The sequence below is a fragment of the Eleginops maclovinus genome, chromosome 4, assembly GCF_036324505.1.
Source record: "Eleginops maclovinus isolate JMC-PN-2008 ecotype Puerto Natales chromosome 4, JC_Emac_rtc_rv5, whole genome shotgun sequence".
NCBI classification, from domain to species: Eukaryota; Metazoa; Chordata; class Actinopteri; order Perciformes; family Eleginopidae; genus Eleginops; species Eleginops maclovinus.
The window spans coordinates 1,095,587-1,106,543 of record NC_086352.1 but is presented as its reverse complement, the minus strand read 5'-3'; the positions used below and the strand labels follow the sequence as shown (position 1 = coordinate 1,106,543).

General features: G+C 47.7%; 1 protein-coding gene across 1 annotated transcript; it reads right to left on the bottom strand.

Annotated features, from left to right (window-relative positions):
• Positions 1–88: 88 nt before the first annotated feature.
• Positions 89–9,257, bottom strand: soul4 (heme-binding protein soul4). The gene is made up of 6 exons (XM_063880532.1): positions 9,219–9,257; positions 7,150–8,600; positions 6,984–7,069; positions 6,708–6,849; positions 758–941; positions 89–661 (listed from the first exon to the last, which is right to left on the bottom strand). The coding sequence occupies exons 2-6, from the start codon at positions 7,307–7,309 to the stop codon at positions 493–495; spliced, it is 741 nt and encodes a 246-aa protein (XP_063736602.1). The 5' UTR covers positions 7,310–8,600; positions 9,219–9,257; the 3' UTR covers positions 89–492.
• Between the last annotated feature and the right edge of the window lie 1,700 nt (positions 9,258–10,957).

Genomic DNA, 10,957 nt, shown 5'->3' with positions numbered 1-10,957 from the left:
AGAAAACTTTTACAGTAAAAAACAAACATTTAAATACTGATTTAAATCCAAGGTTCAGAAAATAAAAGCTTAATTAAATATCAAACATGTATTTTAAAACCAAGTATAAATATATCCCTTCATTACCGAAATATTTAACATCTGACATTAAATATGAAATATCTTTGAGATGCACCTCTGGAAAGCTTTATGTAGCGGCCATGTTTCTTCAGGACTCAAACAGGAAGTGAATTTGCTCAAGGGTTAGAGTCTTCATCAGTCTTTATGATAAGCTAACATCTGCTGAGGCACTGTGCCAGCCAATCAGGACGCAGGAGATACTTGTTGATTGTGAGTCTCTGAAGCTGAGTGATGCGTTTCCTGTTGATATACTGTGAGAACCAAGGAGGCGTCAACAAGACAGAGAGGCCTTCTGATTGGACTGAAGCGGCGGGGGGGGGGGCCTTGAACCCCAGCCGATGGGAGGAGCAGCAGTGCATGATGGGATGGCGTCTACAGGTCTCGCCGGAGGATCCAGATCTCGTTCCGGCGCTCCGGAACCGATGGGTTCTCGTACGAAGCCACCATGAAGCTGCACAGCAGGGGGGGGGCACCCAGCAGCTCCCGCAGCAGCCCCACCTGATAGGTCAACGTCTGCCATGTGGTCGTCCCAGAGAACGTCCTGACAGCCAATCAGAAAGCAGCACACCGTTAAAAAACACACACACACGCACGCACGCGCACACACACACACACGAAGTGGAGGCGGGGCACCCACCTTGAGAGCACTCTGACTGGTTCCCGCTGGACGATGATGATGTCGGGGTCAGAGGGGCTGGGGGGGTCGCTCTGAAACTCTGCGGGCAGGAAGAACGCCGTCCGCACGACTTCCTGTAACGACGACCTGTCCGCCCTCACCGAGACCTCGCTGACGACCGGGACCGTCAGACCCAGGAACCGCCCTGACCCAGTATCATTAGAATATGTGGTCGATACGAGGTGTATGTCATACTACATATATTATAGTACAGTATTATGTAGAATAGTTCACTCAGTACTCGAGTTGTAAAAAGGAATCGGAGGGGATGGTGGATTTTAACGTTTAGGGACAGATCATTTGTGCTGATGCCAGCGCATATGGTGGGAGACCAACGGTGCACCCTTTTGATTATTGTTTAAGCACAAAGATGATTATTATATGCTATTACTCTGAAACAACACGCATGCTATGGATATATTAAGTGTCAGATAGTCCTGTCATTGATCTTGACCAAGGCACCTCAGAATTGGAGATGGTCCCCAGGCTGGCATGGCTACCACTGCTCCTACATAGTTAGGGTAAATGCAGAGGACAAATTCCCACTGGGTGCAAAGTGCAACTTCATACTCATGATACCTATAAATCTATTGGGAATTCATCTATTAAATGTTGAAACAAAACCTCACAAAACATTGTAAATGAACATGAATCCTCTCAAATCAAGTCCATTTTAATTCATGTGCAACAACAAATGCACCATTTACAAAATCTGAAAGTAATACATATACCGGTAATACAAATACAATAGCCTGACTACGTCATACTCACGATTCTATTCAGAAAGTGAGTCTGAAACTGATCCATAGAGCTTTGATTATGGGGCGTGTTTCAACCGAACCAGGAAAAAAAATGCCTCTTCGCTCAATTGGATAGACCTACAACCAATCAGAGCAACGTAGTATGTGACGTAGATTAAGCGACACACACTTGTTGTCAACGGAACTCAGGTAGGAAGGACGGCAAAAACATCTTTTCTATCCATAAAGGCCTTTATCGCGCTCCTGTGTTCGTCTTTCAAAATGAATGCAATGTTGAGATCCTGTAGAACAGACTCGATGGCAGAATCTAAACATCCTCGCTCTCCAGCGGCAGCCATGTCTGTTTCAAACGAATTCAACCCCAGCGCTCTTTAGTGACGTAGTCGATTACGTCCCTGTTGATCATCTGTCCATCATCGTATAAAGCCCGCCCTGGCAATCTGATTGGTTCGACTGTCGCAAGATCGGAGATAATGTTTCCCGAACGGAGCAGAGCCAGACCGAACTTCCCGACCCAAAATGTTATGGGCTAAGTTCGGCTGGCACCCAGGCTACAAATACAAAGCACCGCCTGACATTTCTTACACTTGAGGTGGAAAAACAAAAGCCAAAAAAGGGGAAGCAAAATTAATAACTGACCAGTTTTGTTCGATGGCTGCCTACCCCATTCTCATAGAAGCTTCCAAAGAGTTTCATAATCATGTTTTTTAATGTCAATTTTACGGGCTCTTGCTTTCAGATCATTAGCCAATCAATGGCTTTGAAGCAAAGACTGACATAAACATCTGCTTTGAACATTTGTAGTGGAGGGCCAACACACTTGATGAAAAGCAAGGCTGACATACTTTGTACCTCTGGGGAGCTTCTAGTTGTGGTTAAATGTTCATGTGACTGAACCACACTCAGCTGTGGAGATGACCAGTGGGTTCACTGCTTGAAGGATGGGTTTTAGAGACCTCTTCGTGCTCCGCCTGAAGTCCACCTCCAGCTCCTTAGTCTTGCTGATGGTGAACTGGAGAAGGTTGTTGTCACACCAGCCTACGAAGTCCTCCACCAGGGCCCTGTACTCCTCCTCGTTGTCATCTGCGATGCAGCTGACGATGGAGGAGTCATCGGAGAACTTCTGTAGGTGGCATGAGCCGGAGTGGAAGCGGAGGTCAGAGGTGTAGAGGGTGAACAGGAATGGTGACAGCACAGTTCCTTGGGGGGCTCCAGTGTTGCTCACATCAGACCCGCTGCCCTGCAGTCTGACATACTGAGGTCTGCTGGTGAGGTAGTCAGTGATCCAGGCCACCAACCTGTGATCCACCTGCATCAGGGACAGCTTCTCAGAGGGCAGGTGTGGCTGGATGGTGTTGAAGGCGCTGGAGAAGTGGAACAACAGGGTTCTTAGTGAGCTGTGCGGCTTCTCCAGGTGTGAGTTGGCTCTGTGCAGCATGTAGAGAGGGCCTCCTCTACACCGATGTGGGCCTGGTAGGCAAACTGTAGAGCAGGGGTGCCCAACCAGTCGATTGCGGTCTACCAGTTGATCGCGGGCTGAGTTCCAGTCGATCGACGCGAGAAAATGTTGTGTGTAGGCTATCCTCCTACTGTTGTGTAAAATAGGCCTACATTAAAACGTCCAACTTCAAACCTCTTAAATAGGCACAATGAACTGCTGATCGCGTGAAGCAGTGTGTAGATGTGTACAGCTGTAGTAAGGTAGATCAGGCATAATCACAGAAGAAATCTCACGCGCTTCTGTCTATCTGCGCACGCAGGGTATGGTTGCTAGGCTCTAACTAAGGACTCGGAAGGGCACGAGAAGCTTGACTAGAGCGAGTGGATACTCCCATGGCGGCAGAAGCTACAACATCTAAAACATTTTCCTTCAGAGTGGGAGGAGGATTATTGTTTCGTGTATTCCAATGCCAAGTCCATCTGTCTTATCTGCAATGCAAATGTGGCTTTACCAAAGAAAGGGGATTTGGAGCGGCATTTCAAGACGGTCCACAAGAGCTACGATACGAACTGTCCAGCTAAATCTCCACTGCGCACCCGAAAAGTCAAGGACTTGAAAAGTCAGCTAGCAGCACAACAGTCCATTTTTACCAGGCCCAATACCACGAGTAAGGCTGAACCACAGCTTCTTATCGTGTCTGTGGTGTTCTTGCAAAAGGAAAGAAATCTTTCGAGGATGGGGAGATTGTGAAGCGTCCATGGAAGCCGAGGATGCGCTTTCTGCCGATTTTAAAAATCGAAAGGAGATTGTGTCTGCTGTTCAGGATGTGCAGCTATCAGGAGATTCTGTTACACGGCGATGCGAGGGAATGGCGGAGGATGTTGAACAGCAATTGAGGAATGATGTTGAAACATGTGAGTGTTTTTCTCTGCAAGTCGATGAATCCACTGATGCTGTGGATGTGGCTCATGTTATAATAGTTAGGCCTCGTGTATTAGCATATGTCGGTGCTATGCTGTTGCGGCCTTCGGCCAATAGAGGGCAGCACGGGCCAGCCAATTGTGCCCTTTCTTAATGTAGATGACAACTGTATCATGCCTCTACATTACCTGTGTACTGATTTCCTTTTCCTCTTTATGTTACAGAGACCACACACATTGACACACACAAAACCACACGAAAGAACACACCCGGTATAACAGCGAGGGCCTCAGACGGGAGCCAGTATTGACCGTGCTCTTTTTGTAATTGTTTGGACACGGAGACACACCGTTTATTTTACGTTAAAACAAGAAAGCCTATGTTCGTTTGTATGCCGGATCAACCAAATAAATCTGATTCAACCCGACGATCTCGGTATGTGTTTTTTGGGAACAAAGACAGGCACGTCACGAATCCAGAGAGGGGCCTTTTAATACGAGAAGGAAAGGACTAAAACGCCACGACACTAGGCTTCTCTAATATAAACGATCAAAACAGATTTTACGGTCAGTTGTAGCTTCATCTATCAGAACAGAACATTCTGTTCCACTTTGAAGGACCTTTCCAACTACTCTCTTTCGCATTTCATTTGCTATGTGCTGGCTGATTGGTGCACAGGAATGGTCTGAATGTAAAGCTCTTCCCATGTCTAGTCCATTCAAGACTTGCAGATCAATATCGGTTGGTAGATCTGTGAAAGGCCTTGCAGATTTCACAATCTTGTAAACCGTGCGAAATACCCTATCAGTACTTAAGAAGTGATCCCTTGCATATCAGAAGTCAATGTTTCCAATCTGTTTTCTTTTGCCTTTTCCATGGTTTCCCCAGCTGCTTGGTGATAGTCTGACATTCTATGCTTGTGCATGTTCTTACGGACAGCCTGCAGCTGTGCTGCTCAGTGGCATCATAGGCTGTAACTTTCACTTTGGACCACTCATCAGCGATATGCACCTGGCTCCCACCTGCACATGGCCCAACTACTTTAATCTCCTGGCAGGTTAGGCAGCCAAGGTTTGTGCTTTGGCATATTAGCCATGGATATTGCTTGTTTTTTCTCCCTGAACATGTTAGATGTCCAGCATTCAGGGATATCTTGCTCATCATCTCCCTGGTAACTTGGGCCGTCAGAATCATTGGCACTATCTGGCCCCATTTTCTGCCTCCTCCTCTCTTCTTTTTTCTACCACAAAAACATAACATCTACGGTAAGCCCCCCTTGGTAGGATTAGCGACATTTCCCCCTCTTCGAAAAAGAAAAGTGTCTATTTAGAATGATCGAACCTGTTGCTCCTCCATCTCTAGGCTCCTCTGCTCTCCCTGCACGGTTATCCTCTATGTCAGGGTTTCCCAAAGTGTGGTGCGAGCTGCCACCAGGGGGTGCGCGAGATGAAACCTGTAATGGTGGTCTGGTGTAAAAATATTACACAGTGTTGTTTTTTAAGTGGGATTTTTCCATAGGCTACAATACAAACAGGAACAATAAACACTTCCTTTGTAATCCCTTTTATTTTAAATCAAAAACTATCATTTATTAGTTTTTGATAGAAACGTAGAAGAAGACAGCCGCTGTCTGACGCTGAAATCACCTGCGCTGTCTGACGCTGAAATCACCTGCGCTGTCTGACGCTGAAATCACCTGCGCTGTCTGACGCTGAAATCACCTGCGCTGTCTGACGCTGAAATCACCTGCGCTGTCTGACGCTGAAATCACCTGCGCTGTCTGACGCTGAAATCACCTGCGCTGTCTGACGCTGAAATCACCTGCGCTGTCTGACGCTGAAATCAACTGCGCTGTCTGACGCTGAAATCACCTGCGCTGTCTGACGCTGAAATCACCTGCGCTGTCTGACGCTGAAATCACCTGCGCTGTCTGACGCTGAAATCACCTGCGCTGTCTGACGCTGAAATCAACTGCGCTGTCTGACGCTGAAATCACCTGCGCTGTCTGACGCTGAAATCACCTGCGCTGTCTGACGCTGAAATCACCTGCGCTGTCTGACGCTGAAATCACCTGCGCTGTCTGACGCTGAAATCACCTGCGCTGTCTGACGCTGAAATCAACTGCGCTGTCTGACGCTGAAATCACCTGCGCTGTCTGACGCTGAAATCACCTGCGCTGTCTGACGCTGAAATCACCTGCGCTGTCTGACGCTGAAATCAACTGCGCTGTCTGACGCTGAAATCACCTGCGCTGTCTGACGCTGAAATCACCTGCGCTGTCTGACGCTGAAATCAACTGCGCTGTCTGACGCTGAAATCACCTGCGCTGCTGTGACGCTGAAATCACCTGCGCTGCTGTGACGCTGAAATCACCTGCACTGCTGTGACGCTGAAATCACCTGCGCTGTCTGACGCTGAAATCACCTGCACTGCTGTGACGCTGAAATCACCTGCACTGTCTGACGCTGAAATCACCTGCACTGCTGTGACGCTGAAATCACCTGCGCTGCTGTGACACTGAAATCACCTGCACTGCTGTGACGCTGACTGACGTGACGCCAGCTTAAAACAAGTCGTGGTGTCATTAGATGTGCGCGCCCCAACTAAATGGTGGAAGAGTGGTAACATTTCCACATCCCTTGATAAAATAACACGGGGGGGGCTCTCATCCCCCCTTACCTCCCTCACCTGGGGTACTGAGTATACTATAATACTGTACTGCACTTTGCTATACTAAGGGTGGTTCCTGGACTACTATATTACAATATATTATGGGATGTATTCTAACCTGTGGAGTTCTCCCTGCAGATGTAGCGCATTAACTTCATGAAGCTCAGAGAGACGCTCTGCTCGAACAGAGTTTCCCCGGCTGAAACACAGGCCCACTGACCGGGGGGGATCTGCCTCTCCTCCCACTGCACCTCCCCCAGCTGTGGAGAGAGGGGGGGAAGAGTATATTTGAGTTGATTAAGAACAGCATGAGGGATCCAGATGTAGTCCTTTGATCAAATCTGTAGCGTGAGTCCTCCAGATCTGTGGGGGGGGTTCAGGAGGGGGGTCTCACCTTCTCATGGCAGCAGATGGGGGAGAAGGGGAGGGGCTCCCTCTGTTGACTGTTGCGGGTCATTTCCTGTATGGGTCCCATCATCTCTGTGACAGACAGCTCAGTTAATGTCACATAACAGCCCGCCCCCCTCTTAACCTTCCCCCCAGGTACTGCTCAAACTCACCTGCAGGTACTGCCACCTGGTGGTTGCTTGCAACCGCCTGCCAGTGACTCAGCAGTCGGTCTTCTTCCTCCTCACCCATTGGTTGAGGTTCCTCAGTGATGTCATCGTCCAGCTGTTCGTCGTCCAATCCCTCAAGGTCTTCAAGAGAGATCAGAGCCATCACTGCCGGGGGGGTCCTCTGACCTGAGAGATGCTGCCTGCAGGGTCCAACAAAGAACCAGGGAGATGCTGCCTTCAGGGTCCAACACAAAACCAGGGAGATGCTGCCTTCAGGGTCCAACACAGAGCCAGGGAGATGCTGCCTTCAGGGACCAACACAGAGCCAGGGAGATGCTGCCTTCAGGGACCAACACAGAACCAGGGAGATGCTGCCTTCAGGGTCCAACACAGAACCAGGGAGATGCTGCCTTCAGGGTCCAACACAAAACCAGGGAGATGCTGCCTTCAGGGTCCAACACAAAACCAGGGAGATGCTGCCGTCAGGGTCCAACACAGAACCAGGGAGATGCTGCCTTCAGGGTCCAACACAGAGCCAGGGAGATGCTGCCTTCAGGGTCCAACACAGAACCAGGGAGATGCTGCCTTCAGGGTCCAACACAAAACCAGGGAGATGCTGCCTTCAGGGTCCAACACAGAACCAGAGAGATGCTGCCTTCAGGGTCCAACACAGAACCAGGGGGATGCTGCCTTCAGGGTCCAACACAGAGCCAGAGAAATGCTGCCTTCAGGGTCCAACACAGAACCAGAGCGATGCTGCCTTCAGGGACCAACACAGAACCAGGGAGATGCTGCCTTCAGGGTCCAACACAGAGCCAGAGAAATGCTGCCTTCAGGGTCCAACACAGAACCAGAGCGATGCTGCCTTCAGGGACCAACACAGAACCAGAGCGATGCTGCCTTCAGGATCCAACACAAAACCAGGGAGATGCTGCCTTCAGGGTCCAACACAGAGCCAGAGAAATGCTGCCTTCAGGGTCCAACACAGAACCAGAGCGATGCTGCCTTCAGGGACCAACACAGAACCAGGGAGATGCTGCTTTCAGGGTCCAACACAGAGCCAGAGAGATGCTGCCTTCATGGACCAACGCAGAACCAGAGAGATGCTGCCTTCAGGGACCAACACAGAACCAGAGAGATGCTGCCTTCAGGGACCAACACAGAACCAGAGAGATGCTGCCTTCAGGGACCAACAGAACCAGAGCGATGCTGCCTTCAGGGACCAACATAGAACCAGGGTGATGCTGCTTTCAGGGTCCAACAAAGAGCCAGAGAGATGCTGCCTTCAGGGACCAACACAGAACCAGAGAGATGCTGCCTTCAGGGACCAACACAGAACCAGAGAGGTGCTGCCTTCAGGGACCAACACAGAACCAGAGAGATGCTGCCTTCAGGGACCAACAGAACCAGAGAGATGCTGCCTTCAGGGACCAACAGAACCAGAGAGATGCTGCCTTCAGGGACCAACAGAACCAGAGAGATGTGGATTTAGTGCAACATGTAAACATTAAATGACCAATAGATGAATGATGTTAAACTCATTATAGATAATATAATCATTAATAACATTAATAAGTAAACATTTTCACAGTATTTTGTCACGTCATGATATCATATGAACATTATACATATACATGATATACTGTGAGCCCTTTAATACCATATACTACTATATATAACACTATTTACAGTACGTTATATATACTGTATATAGTGTTCTGTACTGTAGTATGTATACTGAATATATAATACTATATACATATGGTATCTCATGTACTGTATACAGTATATTACTATATATAGTTTTATATATATACTGTATATAGTATTATATATACACTATATTCAGTATACATAATACTATATACTGAATATACTATATACAGTATATTCAGTATATAGTATTATGTATGCTGAACATGCTGTTGTTTCAGTTCGGGCCCACAGTGACCTGTGTTGAAGATCAATAAACTCATTGATTTCCTACAGTATGATATCATAGAGGCTTTAACCCGGTTCCAATCCAAACCCAGATCCGGGTCTGGGGCTCAGTTAGCACGGTTAGCTCTCACCTGTTTCTGTCGTAAACAACAACAACAGCTTCTTCTTCTCTGCTTCCGGTACACTGCAGCTCCCGGGCACTTCAAAATAAGAGCCTGCAGATCCTATAGGAGCGTCCCATGGGACCATCCACCGGTGAAATCCTCAGCCACTCGCCCCGCCCCCTTACAGTGTATCCGTCACTGATTGGACGCTGCAGCGCATGCGCTGATCTGATGCTTCTTAACCTGAGAGCAGTTTCACAGCGGGGTGCAGACATTAAACTCAGGGAATCACTCAGTTAATGCTGGGTTTTGTTTCAATGAATGGATTTGAACTACACAGTGGAAAAGATCTGTTTATTCATTTATTGGAAACCTTTTTCATGATCTCCAATTCATTTTTATAATGAACATACGGAACCCGTAAAGGGACATGGGGAAATAAAAACAAATTCAAAGTTTCTCGTGAGCAACAGAGGGTCAGGTGGGGGGTGTCTGTGTGTGTGAATGAAACGGGGACACTGCTGGCTGCTGTCAGACGATCCCGCTGTACCGGCGTCATCACAAACGGACGTCGCTTCACGTGACGCTCCGAGGAAAAGACGTCCCTTTGCTCTTAAAACTCATTTCCTTGCTTGCTCTCTCTCCGCTTGGTTTCCTTGCGTCTCTCCGTGCATTCCTGGTGGGAGGGACTAATGCACAAGGAAAAGATGCAAGTGATGGACGCAGGAATTCAAGTTAAGAGAACCATTGTCGTTTTTGACACAGAAGAGGGGAACTCTTGGTGACTACAAAATAAAAGCTTCACTTCCTGAACAGAACATCACTTATTTCAACAAATCTGAACAAGAATAAAAATTCCGCAGCTAAAAATAATATACAAATATAATTTAATCTAAAATAATATAATTAAAAATAATATTATATTATATAATGTAATATCATTTAATGAGATTCAATATAATCACACACCTGAGTGACGTCACACAGTATTTGTCATAGCAAGCGGAGGTGGGAGGTCAGTGCACCTTCAGACCACAGAAGGAGAAGCATTTCTCCTCCGTTAGCAAATATTACAAAGTGCTGCCTCGTTAAATATTCATCAGAGCGGCATCAATTATTGAGGCTGCGCTGAGGTCAGCACACACACACACACGCACGCACGCACACACACACACACACACACACACACGCACACACACACACACACACACACACACACACACACACACACACACACACACACACACACACACACACAGTTTAAACACAGAACAATCCCATAATAATCCCAACCTCAGATGTTGGAGACTTCATCAGGCAGAGGAACAGCTGATAACTGTCTGTTAGCAACCAACTCTCCTCTGGCAGGGGGCTGCTATCCACCAGGACCCTAACCCCGAGGCCCGGGATCCCCACTGACGCCCCCACAATCATGATGCACATCATGTTTAACACTGTGAGCCACGTCTCCACTTTTTGATAAAACAAACTACAGTTTATGTGTTTTACTTGTTAAGGTTCTTTATTTCACCCTAGTGGACAGACGTGGCTTTCTCCCCCATGCTCAATAGTTTCTTCTAATGCTTCTTTGATTATCTTAAAACATATTCTTTTATCATGTTTCTGTTGGCTCCTCCAGACACCAGAGTGTGCGTCTGTGTGTGTGTGTGTGTGTGTGTCTCAGTTCATCAGAGTCCATGTCCTCAGAGGACGGCGACTCAAACCGGATGTGACAGCAGCGTCAGTCTCTCTGAGAGTCAAGGTGA

Excerpts from the sequence above, each read along its gene's own strand:
- soul4 (XM_063880532.1), bottom strand. The coding sequence starts at position 7,309 with ATGGCTCTGATCTCTCTTGAAGACCTTGAGGGATTGGACGACGAACAG. Across the intron at positions 7,070-7,149 it reads CCAGGTGGCAGTACCTGCAG|AGATGATGGGACCCATACAG; the intron begins GTGAGTTTGAGC and ends TGTCTGTCACAG. Across the intron at positions 662-757 it reads CCAGTCAGAGTGCTCTCAAG|GACGTTCTCTGGGACGACCA; the intron begins GTGGGTGCCCCG and ends ATTGGCTGTCAG.